This window comes from Ylistrum balloti, unplaced genomic scaffold (genome assembly GCF_031769215.1).
Source record: "Ylistrum balloti isolate Yb309-2 unplaced genomic scaffold, AGI_CSIRO_Ybal_v1 Utg370450, whole genome shotgun sequence".
Taxonomy (NCBI): domain Eukaryota; kingdom Metazoa; phylum Mollusca; class Bivalvia; order Pectinida; family Pectinidae; genus Ylistrum; species Ylistrum balloti.
Window position 1 is genome coordinate 164,919 of NW_026782299.1, and position 17,432 is coordinate 182,350.

Below are 17,432 nucleotides of genomic sequence, written 5' to 3' on the forward strand. Positions count from 1 at the left end.
TCATTAGATGGGCTGTTTTAGATACCCAAAATCGGTGGTCCTTCATCCATCCATCCATCAATCGATGAACAAATCTTGTTATTCTTATTTCTTGAGAAGTACTGGATAGACCTTTTGCAAATTTCATAAGATTTCCCTTGGTCCCTAGTTGTGACGTTTTGATTTTTGGAGTGATAAGGAAAAGGAAATGGCTGATAAGCAGCCATTGTGGATTGTAAGCCCACCATCATCAGGTGGGCTATTTAAATTGCCCTACATAGGTGATTCTTCATCTATCCTTCCATAGACAATTCTCGATATCGATGTTTCATGAGGAGTACTGGATAGAACTTTTGGAAATCTCCTAAGGTTCCTTTGGGTCCCTAGTTTTGCCCTTTTGATTTCAGGCTGATTAGAAGACAAAATGGCTGACAGGCAGCCCTCTTTAACTTTGACATTGAAAGTGTGTTATTGCTGTTTCTCGTTGGATTTTCCTTCACCAAACAATGCCTCAGACTACATTTGGGGAAAATCCAATCATTCCTACATGTAAACTGGAGGATTAGGATTTTAAAGAATTTGCTCCATTTCCAATATTGGGCACTGCCCCTCCCATTCCAGAGGACTAAGACCCACCATATATATACAACTGATTCCCCTTCATCCAACAATGCTTCAGGCTAAATCTTTGAAAAATCCAATCATTCTTAAAGCAGGAGTAGAAAGTAGAATTTTCCTATATTAGGCTCTGCCTTTGCCATCCCAGGGGGATGAGACCCACTGTTTAAAATACAAAATTGATTTATAAGCTTCTTAAAGGAGGAGTAGTATTTTAAAGAAATTGCTCTATTTCCCCTATTGGGCCCTGTCCCTCCTGCCCCAGGAGGCCAAGACCCACCACTTATACAAAATTGACTCCCCTTCACCTAATAATGCAAAATTTGGGCAAAATCCAATCATTTCTACAGGAGTAGGATTATAAAATTTATCCTTTTGGCCCTGCCCCTCATGCCTCTGGGGATTGAGATGTACTATTTATTCAAAATTTGTCTCCCTTCCACCAGTCAGGTCAGCTAAAAATGAACTGGTTGACATGCAACCATCTTGGATTGTGAAAGTTATTACAATTTGTAGGTTCCCCTCTTTCCCTTGTTTTGCACATTCAATTTTGAGGTTGATTTTGACAGTATAAGTTTTTTATATCTATTTCCCGGAATGTTCTTGTTAGATGGTTCATATGAAAATGTATGAACTTCATAAATTTGTGAGGTGAAAAGAGGAAACAACACAAATATAAGTCACTGCAATTTTAATTTACCATCTAAAATTGTCAATGAATTACAATCCCTCAATACAGGACTAAATCTACAGTAACCTATCCCTCGTTATGATACCATTAAAACATTACTGTGTCTACAATATTGTGTGATGAAGTGGATAAAATCATCAAGCTTTTACATAAAAGCATCATTAGGTAAGGTGAAGTTTCCCTTGGATCCTCTCACACCATTTAAAATACAGTAGCAGCATTTCAGTAATAAAGAAGACCTTTCATACACTGGTTTCAACAGGTCATGGTTATGTTACAATCAAACTAGTTCAACCACAGTATTTGCCATAGAAAACAGTATAGTCACTGGAAATAAAATTATAATTTACAATGTAGCATCAAAATTATGTTGCTGCTGTACATTTGATTAAAATTTCTGGTAGCATTCATTTGTTAGAAATGAGGTAAAAATAGCAAACATCAATAACACAACACCTTCCAATTCGATGTAAAAGGTCACTCCACATTTGTTATTTACACTGGAAAATCACAAAAAAGGCTATGTACACACACTGTCCCATCACTGGAAAACTGCTTCTATCCCACATGAATTTTACCTTTGTTAAGCCTCAGTGTCCTAAATTTCCTTTCACCCCAACAGTTCTATCTATACGGTATGAAATTTCTATTATACAAACCGTGTTGTATAAGGGTCATATATCCAACTACAAGATCACAACTGTATACAGAAATTGTCATATCTAGCTATGGCCTACTGTTGTATACATAAGTTGTATCTAGATATGACCTACTGTTGTATACATAAGTTGTATCTAGATATGACCTACTGTTGTATACAGAAATTGTCATATCTAGCTATGGCCTACTGTTGTATACATAAGTTGTATCTAGCTATGACCTACTGTTGTATACAGAAATTGTCATATCTAGCTATGGCCTACTGTTGTATACATAAGTTGTATCTAGATATGACCTACTGTTGTATACATAAGTTGTATCTAGATATGACCTACTGTTGTATACATAAGTTGTCGTATCTAGCTATGACCTACTGTTGTATACATAGGTTGTATCAAGATATGACCTACTGTTGTATACAGAAGTTGTATCTAGATATTACCTACAGCTGTATATAGATGTTGTCATAACCAGATGTGACTTGTATTGTTTGATAAGAGGTATGGATATTGAATGCCTATGGGCTTAACACTGGTAAAACAAGGGGAAGTAGAACAACATGATTACACACTGTTTACATTTGCACACAATTTAGATCTACAAACTAAATATATATCCCTTAAAATATATTTCTTACCAAGCAAAATTTCTCACTGGATTCATCATTAATAAAACTGGCTTCATCATTAATAAAAATAGATAACTTTTGTGAGCTAACTTGATATTTAGGTATGTGATTGCCTTCATAACAAACAAATTTAACCGTTTGAATGTTCTGATTAAAATAGTAAACATACATATTAATATACATCTGTACAAACTACCAAATCCTAAACATAAACTGACCAATCAAAGCCATCAACGTAGTTCTCATACTGAATAACTTAAAATTGTCTGTACAGTTCGGTTTGACAACTCTAAAACCATGAGAGTGATAAACAGGTTCTGCAATACTGTCAATAATATAGAATACACAACTGTAAGTGCAATACTGTCTGAGCTATACTGAATTTTACAATAAATGAATCACTAAAGCAGCCATATTTTACTACCATCACACTCCAGAAATACGATGTACTGGTGTTTCTCCCATCCATCTGGGACGTGATCACAACAGCTTACAATATCATCAAGTACAAAGATATATAAAGAAGAAAAAGCAGGTACGACATGTTAGTACCAGTATCTATTGATAACTTGTTGTTATGAATCCTAATTATACTGTCAGATAATATAAATAGTTAGATTGCTAAATTTCACCCAGTTTTCCTGTGAAAAACTTACTAAGTTACAGTCCCTCAGTCAGTCTGCTTTACAAGGGTAAGAATTTGATAACATGAAATATAGTTTTGGATATATCTTGGGGAATAAATTGAAGAAAATAGACAATTTCACACACGGAGGAATACATTACTATGAAAGCACCCAAACATGTAGTTGTCATTAGGTATTGTACCAGTGAACAGGACTCAAGCTTACCAAGTCACCAAGTCCACAGAGTCATTTTTTCAGATTTGAGCTTAACAAACACTTTATATAAGTTAAGATGTTGAAGGTGGTAGTTTTACTGTATGAAGTTTTATATTGTCATATTTTGATCAGTTAAGTTGGCTCAGATTCTTTTCTGAGTCAGCACCTCAAGACAGTTTCTTCATTTGTGACTGAACAAAATGGAGGGCTTATTCTCCTTGTGATCTTATCTAACTCATATTTCAACACACAAGCTGAATCAGAATGAGATTCACATCATAATAAATATCCAGGCAAAAAAAAGAGAATGAAAACAAAACAACAAAAAAGAAAATACCATTCTTATTCTAATAAATGCCACAGGAGAATGAAATTCTTCAAAGAGAGGGATCCTGTCGGCTTGCTCTGAACATTTTTGTACAAAATTATGTTCATTTTGTGATTGCACTGAGGATTGTATTTCTTTGGAAGTACATGTTTGTGTATTGTGGAGATTCATTTTACACATGGTAAGTCATACAAAGAAAAAATCTCTAATGAGCAGGAGTTTGGGGGGTTCGGTTAATATAATAAATACATTATGTGGTGCAATATTTAAAAAAAAGCAGATTCTTTGGAAATATGATAAACAACTAGATAGACTGTTGATAACCAGTTGCACATTTTTCAATAATGTTTTTGGTTTTAATGTTAATAGACAATTGAGATCAGCAGCAGCAATACATCGAGTGATTGTAAAAACAAAACATGATTTGATCAGCTGCTCATGAAATACACCAGACTGCCTGACAAGTCCATGTTTGATAATAAGCCCATCCACATATATGTGGAAATTCAGCAGAACCAACAATATTTACTAGTAAGATTTATGTGTTGGCACCTGGATTTATTGCAGGACAAATATGTTTAAAAAATGTCACAAGCCTGTGTATGACCTTGAAATCAGTACATCATACAATGTCACTAGCCTGTGTATGACCTTGAAATCAGTACATCATACGATGTCACCAGCCTGTGTATGACCTTGAAATCAGTACATCATACGATGTCACCAACCTGTGTATGACCTTGAAATCAGTACATCATACGATGTCACCAGCCTGTGTATGACAGCATTTTATATAATGTCACCAGTGTATGTACTGTGAATTAAACATACGATAAATCATAGTCATTGAACATAAGCAGTGGAATAAATCAAAACATGTACAGGCTAGATCAATAACAGTGTAGCAATGTAACAAATTGATAAACAGGAAGATACAGAACTGGTATCAGTAGAACAGTCTCCAGGAAACATTGTGTACAATAAATACAGATAATATACAGTTAAGATATACATAGTAACACTTGTGTTATTTTGGTAATACCTTATTATCTTGTGATCATCAATAAATGACATTTCCATTCCAAGTTTGAAAGTATTTAAAATTTTAGACTGGGTCATGATATGCTATAAACTGTTGTGTGTAGAGAAACAAAAATATACTTCACATTTCATAAGAAAATGACGACATATGCCCACGTGTCTGACATTGTTACTTAGGACAGAAATAATATAAAATATAAATATAAAATATGGACTTAACCTCAATATTTATCTTATCATCAGTTGACTCCAATACGTGACTTATTGTGAGTTGACTCCAATAATTTTCTTATTGTGAGTAAATTCTATGTGTAACTGACACCTGTCTAATGTTTAGCTCCTGTCAACACTTTGTTGTGTGGTGTTTAACTTCTCCACAACAGCCAGGGTCATTATGAGGGTGGAAAATAATAGATCACCCATTACTTTCCATTACAACTGATGTATTGAGCGTCTTGGCAGATTTCAGTAAAACACACCTCTTAAAAAAACAGCTTCTGTGATATGCAGAAATAAAACATCGTAAATCTCTTTTATAGGTTGAAAATGCCACAGTAAAAAAGGAAAATGTATTAATTATTGATCATTACAATTAAAAGCAAATAATTAAGAAATGTTACCATGGATGATTTTACAAGATAACCACATCAGGCATATAGAATACCTCAATACAGTCACACAAGCGTGGTCCCACGTCATTTACACAGTAAACACAAGGTATCATTTACAGAAATATCACACATGGATTATCTTTATAACCATTTATACTCTCTTAAGATCCAGCTGCATAGTAAATATTTATAAAAGGAAAGACGAGCCCACTAGATACTGGTCCACAAATCAGGCCTCCTATGAACTGTGTGAGGTGTAAGTCTTCAGCAATGCCCGAGGTTGGTCTACCTGTTGGTGAAAACAGAACAATCGTTAATGTGTCGATCCTTAATGAGAAAAAGAAAACAAAAAACATCCCTAATTCATATCATATCATCATCATATTCTTAATTTATCAACCTTTACAGAACAGCTAGCAGAATAGAAAAATACCTGGGTTTGTGATGGCTGTAAAGGGACCAAGGTAAGTGGTGACTATAGTGACAGACCAAGGTAAGTGGTGACTATAGTGACAGACCAAGGTAAGTGGTGACTAAAGTGACAGACCCAGGTAAGTGGTGACTATAGTGACAGACCAAGGTAAGTGGTGACTATAGTGACAGACCAAGGTAAGTGGTGACTATAGTGACAGACCAAGGTAAGTGATGATTATAGTGACAGACCTGGGTCAGTGGTGACTAGTTAGTGAGAGATCTGTATTAGTGGTGATGTGTACTGGTGGGTCAGTGGTGACTATAGTGGGAGTCCAGAGTCAGTGGTGACTGTATAGTGGCAGTCCAGGGTTAGTGGTGACTGTATAGTGGCAGTCTAGGAACAGTTATTACTATATAGTGGCAGATCTGAGTAAGTTGTGACTGTAGAGTGCCAAACCTATATTTGTGGTTCCTGTAACTTGGGGACCAGGATGAGTGGTGGCTAGTTAGTGACACACCTGTGTAACAGAGGTCATTTTTCATCTCAATGCCTCCGCTAGGAATCGAACCCGGGACCCCTGGCTTACTAGTCTGACGCTCAACCAATCGAGCTAAAGAGAAGTTCTCTCTAGCCGAGTGGTATATTGCGGCTAGTATTTTACCAGGGTTACATACTCCCCCTCCAGGAAATAACTCGTCCTCGAGTTTCCAGGGGTTACAGCGATGCCGATGGGGCATGGCTAAGTAGTAATCCCGGGTCCCTACATGGGCGCCAATGTAACAGAGGTCATTTTTTATCTCAATGCCTCCGCTAGGAATCGAACCCGGGACCCCTGGCTTACTAGTCTGACGCTCAACCAATCGAGCTAAAGAGAAGTTCTCTCTAGCCGAGTGGTATATTGCGGCTAGTATTTTACCAGGGTTACACCTGGGTCTGCTGTGACTAAGATAGTGGAAGAACAGGATTAGTGGTGACTACTTTGTGACATACCAAGGTCTGTTGTGACTAAGATAATGGTAGCATAGGATTAGTGGTGACTACCTAGTGACATACCTGGGTCTGTTGTGACTAAGATAGTGGAAGTACAGGATTAGTGGTGACATACCTGGGTCTGTTGTGACTAAGATAGTGGAAGTACAGGATTAGTGGTGACTACCTAGTGACATACCTGGGTCTGTTGTGACTAAGATAGTGGAAGTACAGGATTAGTGGTGACTACCTAGTGACATACCTGGGTCTGTTGTGACTGAGATAGTGGAAGTTCAGGATTAGTAGTGACTACCTAGTGACATACCTGGGTCTGTTGTGACTAAGACAGTGGAAGAAGACATGATAGTTATGATATTAATTTGTTAACTATCTATAATTAAACTGAAATTATCACAAAATCAAAACAAGGGTAAAACGTTTTATCAAAAAAATACAATTAAAACAAAATATAATTATATGTTGTCATTCAATCAATGAATTAAGCAGGCTACACTGTGTAGTATATTGGCAGCTACACAAAGCAGACAATGGAAGTAAAAAGGTGAGATCAGGGAAGATAGTTCCTAATAACCTTACACTGTCCTACACTGACAAGACACTGAGTAACCTTACACTGTCCCACACTGACAAGACACTGAGTAACATTAGAGTGTCCCACACTGACAAGACACTGAGTAACCTTACACTGTCCCACACTGACAAGACACTGAGTAACCTTACACTGTCCCACACTGACAAGACACTGAGTAACATTAGAGTGTCCCACACTGACAAGACACTGAGTAACCTTACACTGTCCCACACTGACAAGACACTGAGTAACCTTACACTGTCCCACACTGACAAGACACTGAGTAACCTTACACTGTCCCACACTGACAAGACACTGAGTAACCTTACACTGTCCCACAATGACAAGACACTGAGTAACCTTACACTGTCCCACACTGACAAGACACTGAGTAACCTTACACTGTCCTACACTGACAAGACACTGAGTGCAGTCTTACAATGATGACAAGTCAATTCTTCAGGCCAGTATTACAATGATTAGACCCTGAAGTTCTACACTAGCTTAACATGTAAGCCAGGCTTACAATGATCAGACCCTGAATTTCTACACTAGCTGAAACCCTTAAGCCAGTATTACAATGATCAGACCCTGAAGTTTTACACTAGCTGAAACCTTTAAGCCAGTATTACAATGATCAGACCCTGAAGTTCTACACTAGCTGAAACCCTTAAGCCAGTATTACAATGATCAGACCCTGAAGTTTTACACTAGCTGAAACCCTTAAGCCAGTATTACAATGATCAGACCCTGAAGTTTTACACTAGCTGAAACCCTTAAGCCAGTATTACAATGATCAGACCCTGAAGTTCTACACTAGCTGAAACCCTTAAGCCAGTCTTACGATGATCAGACCCTGAAGTTCTACACTAGCTGAAACCCTTAAGCCAGTCTTACAATGATCAGACCCTGAAGTTCTACACTAGCTGAAACCCTTAAGCCAGTCTTACAATGATCAGACCCTGAAGTTCTACACTAGCTGAAACCCTTAAGCCAGTCTTACAATGATCAGACCCTGAAGTTCTACACTAGCTGAAACCCTTAAGCCAGTCTTACAATGATCAGACCCTGAAGTTCTACACTAGCTGAACATTTCAGCACATTATGACCTTTTGGTAAATTAGCATGATATACTGATCATACACACTAATTACTATACTAATGATTTGCATAAAAAAATCACAATTAGTGAAATCAGATTTTAGTGCAATGCTCTCAGCATCAACACTGCTAATTTAAGATTCCCTGGTGATATATATTTACAGCATATGGATTTATATTTTCCTCATATTTAAGAAAAAAAAGAGATGTTGGATACCAAAACCCTGGGAAACTGGTAGTGTAGTGTTTAGTGCTATCTGAGGAATAATGTTAACCACACCATCTGATCATGGTGGGTAAGGAGCTTAAACAACAAAAAGCCGTGCACGTTGATAGTACCCATAAATCAATATCATCGAGGCTGTACAGACGATTATTTACCTTAACCATGTGTGAATTAGGCTCAAACAGATACAAGATGAAAGTGTTGTTATCACAGCAAGAGATTCCGACTGTGTTATAAAACTGATGACGTTTATGTTGCTATATGTAACTCACCAAATTCATCAGCATCGCTAGATATTTATCACAATTCATAAGTCTTTGATTATCAAAAATAAACTAATTCTCTCAGTTATTGTTATTGATTGTAAGATTTTGTTAATCAGAACAATTTATATATAACAACATTGTTAAACTTGTCCTTTATACCTGTGTCCTACTCTACTACATACAACAACCTTACACACATTGTTAAACTTGTCCTTTATACCTGTAATCTACACTACTACATACAACAACCTTACACACATTGTTAAACTTGTCCTTTATACCTGTAATCTACACTACTACATACAACAACCTTACACACATTGTTAAACTTGTCCTTTATACCTGTAATCTACACTACTACATACAACAACCTTAGACACATTGTTAAACTTGTCCTTTATACCTGTAATCTACACTACTACATACAACAACCTTAGACACATTGTTAAACTTGTCCTTTATACCTGTAATCTACACTACTACATACAACAACCTTACACACATTGTTAAACTTGTCCTTTATACCTGTAATCTACACTACTACATACAACAACCTTACACACATTGTTAAACTTGTCCTTTATACCTGTAATCTACACTACTACATACAACAACCTTACACACATTGTTAAACTTGTCCTTTATACCTGTAATCTACACTACTACATACAACAACCTTACACACATTGTTAAACTTGTCCTTTATACCTGTAATCTACACTACTACATACAACAACCTTACACACATTGTTAAACTTGTCCTTTATACCTGTAATCTACACTACTACATACAACAACCTTACACACATTGTTAAACTTGTCCTTTATACCTGTAATCTACACTACTACATACAACAACCTTACACACATTGTTAAACTTGTCCTTTATACCTGAGACACATTGTTAAACTTGTCCTTTATTCCTGAGACTCATTGTTAAACTTGTCCTTTATACCTGTAATCTACACTACTACATACAACAACCTTACACACATTGTTAAACTTGTCCTTTATACCTGTAATCTACACACATTGTTACAACAACCTTACACACATTGTTAAACTTGTCCTTTATACCTGTAATCTACACTACTACATACAACAACCTTACACACATTGTTAAACTTGTCCTTTATACCTGTAATCTACACTACTACATACAACAACCTTACACACATTGTTAAACTTGTCCTTTATACCTGTAATCTACACTACTACATACAACAACCTTACACACATTGTTAAACTTGTCCTTTATACCTGTAATCTACACTACTACATACAACAACCTTACACACATTGTTAAACTTGTCCTTTATACCTGTAATCTACACTACTACATACAACAACCTTACACACATTGTTAAACTTGTCCTTTATACCTGTAATCTACACTACTACATACAACAACCTTACACACATTGTTAAACTTGTCCTTTATACCTGTAATCTACACTACTACATACAACAACCTTACACACATTGTTAAACTTGTCCTTTATACCTGTAATCTACACTACTACATACAACAACCTTAGACACATTGTTAAACTTGTCCTTTATACCTGTAATCTACACTACTACATACAACAACCTTAGACACATTGTTAAACTTGTCCTTTATACCTGTAATCTACACTACTACATACAACAACCTTAGGCTCATTGTTAAATTGTCCTTTATACCTGTAATCTACACTACTACATACAACAACCTTAGGCACATTGTTAAACTTGTCCTTTATACCTGAGACACATTGATAAACTTGTCCTTTATACCTGAGACACATTGTTAAACTTGTCCTTTATACCTGTAATCTACACTACTACATACAACAACCTTAGGCACATTGTTAAACTTGTCCTTTATACCTGAGACACATTGATAAACTTGTCCTTTATACCTGAGACACATTGTTAAACTTGTCCTTTATACCTGTAATCTACACTACTACATACAACAACCTTAGGCACATTGTTAAACTTGTCCTTTATACCTGTAATCTACACTACTACATACAACAACCTTAGACACATTGTTAAACTTGTCCTTTATACCTGAGACTCATTGTTAAACTTGTCCTTTATACCTGAGACTCATTGTTAAACTTGTCCTTTATACCTGTGTCCTACACTACTACATACAACAACCTTAGACACATTGTTAAACTTGTCCTTTATACCTGAGACTCATTGTTAAACTTGTCCTTTATACCTGTAATCTACACTACTATATACAACAACCTTACACACATTGTTAAACTTGTCCTTTATACCTGTAATCTACACTACTATATACAACAACCTTAGGCTCATTGTTAAACTTGTCCTTTATACCTGTAATCTACACTACTACATACAACAACCTTAGACACATTGTTAAACTTGTCCTTTATACCTGTAATCTACACTACTATATACAACAACCTTAGACACATTGTTAAACTTGTCCTTTATACCTGTGTCCTACACTACTACATACAACAACCTTAGACACATTGTTAAACTTGTCCTTTATACCTGTAATCTACACTACTACATACAACAACCTTACACACATTGTTAAACTTGTCCTTTATACCTGTAATCTACACTACTACATACAACAACCTTAGACACATTGTTAAACTTGTCCTTTATACCTGTAATCTACTCTACTACATACAACAACCTTACACACATTGTTAAACTTGTCCTTTATACCTGTGTCCTACACTACTACATACAACAACCTTAGACACATTGTTAAACTTGCCCTTTATACCTGTAATCTACTCTACTACATACAACAACCTTACACACATTGTTAAACTTGTCCTTTATAACTGTGTCCTACTCTACTACATACAACAACCTTAGACACATTGTTAAACTTGCCCTTTATACCTGTAATCTACTCTACTACATACAACAACCTTACACACATTGTTAAACTTGTCCTTTATACCTGTAATCTACACTACTACATACAACAACCTTAGACACATTGTTAAACTTGTCCTTTATACCTGTAATCTACACTACTACATACAACAACCTTACACACATTGTTAAACTTGTCCTTTATACCTGTAATCTACACTACTATATACAACAACCTTAGGCTCATTGTTAACTTGTACTTTATACCTGTAATCTACTCTACTATATACAACAACCTTAGGCTCATTGTTAAACTTGCCCTTTATACCTGAGACACATTGTTAAACTTGTCCTTTATACCTGAGACACATTGTTAAACTTGTCCTTTATACCTGAGACACATTGTTAAACTTGTCCTTTATACCTGAGACACATTGTTAAACTTGTCCTTTATACCTGAGACACATTGTTAAACTTGTCCTTTATACCTGAGACACATTGTTAAACTTGTCCTTTATATTGTCCTTTATACCTGAGACACATTGTTAAACTTGTCCTTTATACCTGAGACACATTGTTTAACTTGTCCTTTATACCTGAGACACATTGTTAAACTTGTCCTTTATACCTGAGACACATTGTTAAACTTGTCCTTTATACCTGAGACACACTTTATACCTGAGACACATTGTTAAACTTGTCCTTTATACCTGAGACACATTGTTAAACTTGTCCTTTATACCTGAGACACATTGTTAAACTTGTCCCCTTTATACCTGAGACACATTGTTAAACTTGTCCTTTATACCTGAGACTCATGGTTGAACTTGCCCTTTATACCTGAGACACATTGTTAAACTTGTCCTTTATACCTGAGACTCATGGTTGAACTTGCCCTTTATACCTGAGACACATTGTTAAACTTGTCCTTTATACCTGAGACACATTGTTAAACTTGTCCTTTATACCGGAGACACATTGTTAAACTTGTCCTTTATACCTGAGACACATTGTTAAACTTGTCCTTTATACCTGAGACACATTGTTAAACTTGTCCTTTATACCTGAGACACATTGTTAAACTTGTCCTTTATACCTGAGACACATTGTTAAACTTGTCCTTTATACCTGAGACACATTGTTAAACTTGTCCTTTATACCTGAGACACATTGATAAACTTGTCCTTTATACCTGAGACACATTGATAAACTTGTCCTTTATACCTGAGACACATTGATAAACTTGTCCTTTATACCTGAGACACATTGTTAAACTTGTCCTTTATACCTGAGACACATTGTTAAACTTGTCCTTTATACCTGAGACACATTGTTAAACTTGTCCTTTATACCTGAGACACATTGTTAAACTTGTCCTTTATACCTGAGACACATTGTTAAACTTGTCCTTTATACCTGAGACACATTGCTAAACTTGTCCTTTATACCTGAGACACATTGTTAAACTTGTCCTTTATACCTGAGACACATTGTTAAACTTGTCCTTTATACCTGAGACACATTGATAAACTTGTCCTTTATACCTGAGACACATTGATAAACTTGTCCTTTATACCTGAGACACATTGATAAACTTGTCCTTTATACCTGAGACACATTGTTAAACTTGTCCTTTATACCTGAGACACATTGATAAACTTGTCCTTTATACCTGAGACACATTGCTAAACTTGTCCTTTATACCTGAGACACATTGATAAACTTGTCCTTTATACCTGAGACACATTGATAAACTTGTCCTTTATACCTGAGACACATTGATAAACTTGTCCTTTATACCTGAGACACATTGTTAAACTTGTCCCCTTTATACCTGAGACACATTGATAAACTTGTCCTTTATACCTGAGACACATTGTTAAACTTGTCCTTTATACCTGAGACACATTGTTAAACTTGTCCTTTATACCTGAGACACATTGTTAAACTTGTCCTTTATACCTGAGACACATTGTTAAACTTGTCCTTTATACCTGAGACACATTGTTAAACTTGTCCTTTATACCTGAGACACATTGCTAAACTTGTCCTTTATACCTGAGACACATTGTTAAACTTGTCCTTTATACCGGAGACACATTGTTAAACTTGTCCTTTATACCTGAGACTCATGGTTGAACTTGCCCTTTATACCTGAGACACATTGTTAAACTTGTCCTTTATACCTGAGACACATTGATAAACTTGTCCTTTATACCTGAGACACATTGCTAAACTTGTCCTTTATACCGGAGACACATTGCTAAACTTGTCCTTTATACCGGAGACTCATGGTTGAACTTGCCCTTTGTACCTGTAATCTACTCTACTCTATACAAATGTAACTTTAAACAAGTATGATTTCCATGGCTTTGTAGGTACAATTAATGGTCCTTTTTCCTCTCTTATCTGTAATTATGAGAGATAGGACCAAAATAATGTGATATCATAAATACAAGATTACATCAGTGATTGTGATATCTGGATGATATATATCAAACCTAAACAGCAGTGGAAAGTGTTAAAAAGTCCAACCTTACTAAGAGCTGACAGTGTTTTAGTAGAGTTCTATCAACTATGGTAATGCTGAAAATGAAATCAGTACCAAGAGCTACAACGGTGGCCATGACAGATTCAGTGAAATATAAGAATCCTTGCTATTCTCTTGGACTCCAAGGCATGCTCAGTAAAAGGCAACAATCATCTGTTTCAGTGTTACAGAGCATGCTTAGAGTGGTATTGGATCTAAATGGTGGAGCATCAGATGACATTTGAACTATGACCCATTTAACCAAAAAAGGTGTATCTTGTTAGTGAGACTAACAGGTGACCCAATTAACCACAAATATATTTCAGTAGTGAGAGAAACATGTGACCCAATTAACTAAAAGTTAACTCAAATTTACCCGGGTATATCTGCACAGTGAATCTAACAGGTGAGCGGACTGACATAAGGTTTATCTGGGAAGTGAGACCATCCTGGTGACCTAATTAAAAACTGGTGTATCTGGGTAGTGACATACAGGTGACTTAATTCACCACAGGTGTATCTGGGAAGTGACATACAGGTGACCTAATTCACCACAGGTGTATCTGGGTAGTGACTTACAGGTGAACTAATTCACCACAGGTGTATCTGGGTAGTGACATACAGGTGAACTAATTCACCACAGGTGTATCTGGGTAGTGACATACAGGTGACGTAATTCACCACAGGTGTATCTGGGTAGTGACTTACAGGTGAACTAATTCACCACAGGTGTATCTGGGTAGTGACTTACAGGTGAACTAATTCACCACAGGTGTATCTGGGTAGTGACTTACACGTGAACTAATTCACCACAGGTGTATCTGGTTTTTAATTTCCTTGAACATCATATAATACTGAATTCCTCTGAACAGTTATTGTACAATGTAAACATGATATAAATTCACTTTCTAGGCTAACAGCATTGAAGAAAATGTTAATGATGGACAGGCAGAAATTCTGTTAAGGTTTGGCTAGTACTTCAGGCCAGTTAAACAAAGCAAACAATTTGTTTTCACTCCAAGACTATTAATGAAAAGATATAAAAACCAATTTGAGCATGCTACAGACCCTGACCACCTTTGTACTTAGATAAAGGAACCAGGGATCCATTGACCATGTTAAAAAAAGTCACATGAATGTGATGATAGGTGATAATCAAATAATTGGTTAGTTATCATGAAAATATATATATAAAAAAAAGTACAAATGAATTAATTCATCAGAAGAGATGACATTCTGTGTTTTCTCTAAATTGTTTCACTTATATTCACCACTTTTGCATCATAAACAAAGCCTTTTACTTGTATATAATACACAAATTCTGCATTTACATATAAGACATCCCTAAAGTAGAACTGGTCTAAGTCGTGGAGAAAGTGACAAAGTTAATTGTGAGATGTCAAAAGCACACTAATCACCATCCAATCATGTGACTTCTTAGAAAAGAATTCAGAGATACAGATATGTTGTTCTCCCTCATTGGTGGAATCCACAACACTCAATATTATCCAAAATGCTTACATTGATGCTGTTTACATGGGGAGGAGCATCATTCCACTGTCACACTCTTAGCAAGGTTACGAGGACAGTCAACCTGTTTTGAAATAGGAGCAGAAATATATTGCATGAACAAAATCTTTAAAATCTTGTTAAATTAGAAACAAATTTTATCTCTCTAAATCTGACATAGACGTCAACAAATTAAAAAAATTACATCAGATTCTATGTGTTGGAAATTTCACAAATTTCTTGAAAGGAAAAAAAATTGTCTTAATTTTTAAAATATCATACAATTGTATTTGAAAATGATTTTTATAACATTTCAAAATATATCTGATAAAAAAACTGTTTTAAGACTTCAAAGATTATCCTGTGTCACCACAAAACTGTCTTATCAGACACAGGGGTGTCAAGTACTGTAATTTCCATGTGAACAAAGTATACATAGCTAGCAATGACGTAAACTCCTAAATTGTTAAAAACTTCAGAGCACCTCTGTATCACATGAGGGCTATTAAACAGAATAATTTATAGAATAGTCTCTCCTTAGATCATACCTTATAATACCTGTTTACAAGATCCTTTTATGTCAGTGTTTATCATGGATGAGAAGTTTCGTTTGTTCTATATACCTTAGTACACCTGACCAAGAAGCATTCAGTTATATTTACTTTGACAAGACTGCGGAGGCAATAAACTCTATAGATCACCATCAGTATCAGATGTTTTATAGTGTATAGCCAGCAGGCAATACACAAGGAACGACAGTTAATTCAGTAGACTGACTTACGTCAAAACCTAAATTTATAAAAGTTAAAATTTAAATTTTGAAAATTCTTTGTCTGAAATTAATCATGAATTGGTTAAGAAACATTAAATAACACAATTAGATTACTGACATACATAGATATAAATATGATTATACCGAGTAATTTAATGAAGATGTACATAGGAGGTAGCCATGTTAATCTAGAATTTTGAATTAGTTAAAAAATAGCCTCACATATGATCTTAGGAGAAAACAAAACAAGACTACTACTAAATACAAGTAACCTCGCACAAGGATACCAGCAACTGTCAAAAAGATATCATTTTTGACAATTCGATAAAGAGTGTAGCAACTACATCACCCCTATTATACAAAACCACATGCTATTGTATTAGAAACCTCTAGCTCTCCACACATCATAAATACAGAGATATACAATGGTCTTTACACACAAGGTAAACAGGGACATTGAAATATACCAGGTATACAGGGACATTGAAATATACCAGGTAAACAGGGACATTGAAATATACCAGGTAAACAGGGACATTGAAATACACCAGGTATACAGGGACATTGAAATACACCAGGTATACAGGGACATTGAAATACACCAGGTATACTGGGACATTGAAATACACCAGGTAAACAGGGACATTGAAATACACCAGGTATACAGGGACATTGAAATATACTTGGTATACAGGGACATTGAAATATACCAGGTATACAGAGACATGGAGTTTCACAAGGTTTACAGGGAAATTTAGTTACACCAGGTATACAGGGACATTGAAATATACC

The 17,432-nt window shown here is 35.7% G+C and overlaps 1 protein-coding gene across 3 annotated transcripts in view; it reads right to left on the reverse strand.

Annotated features, from left to right (window-relative positions):
- Nucleotides 1–1,273: 1,273 nt before the first annotated feature.
- LOC132555009 (glutamine--fructose-6-phosphate aminotransferase [isomerizing] 2-like) overlaps nt 1,274–17,432 on the reverse strand; it is a 73,240-nt gene continuing 57,081 nt past the window's right edge. For 2 of the 3 annotated variants that reach the window (XM_060219342.1, XM_060219340.1), the window contains one exon: nt 1,274–5,687. In XM_060219342.1, the coding sequence (XP_060075325.1) occupies nt 5,637–5,687 (51 nt within the window). In that variant the 3' untranslated portion in view covers nt 1,274–5,636. Of the gene's footprint in view, nt 5,688–15,880; nt 15,954–17,432 lie in introns of all 3 variants that reach the window. The other variant, XM_060219341.1, reaches the window with a different exon arrangement.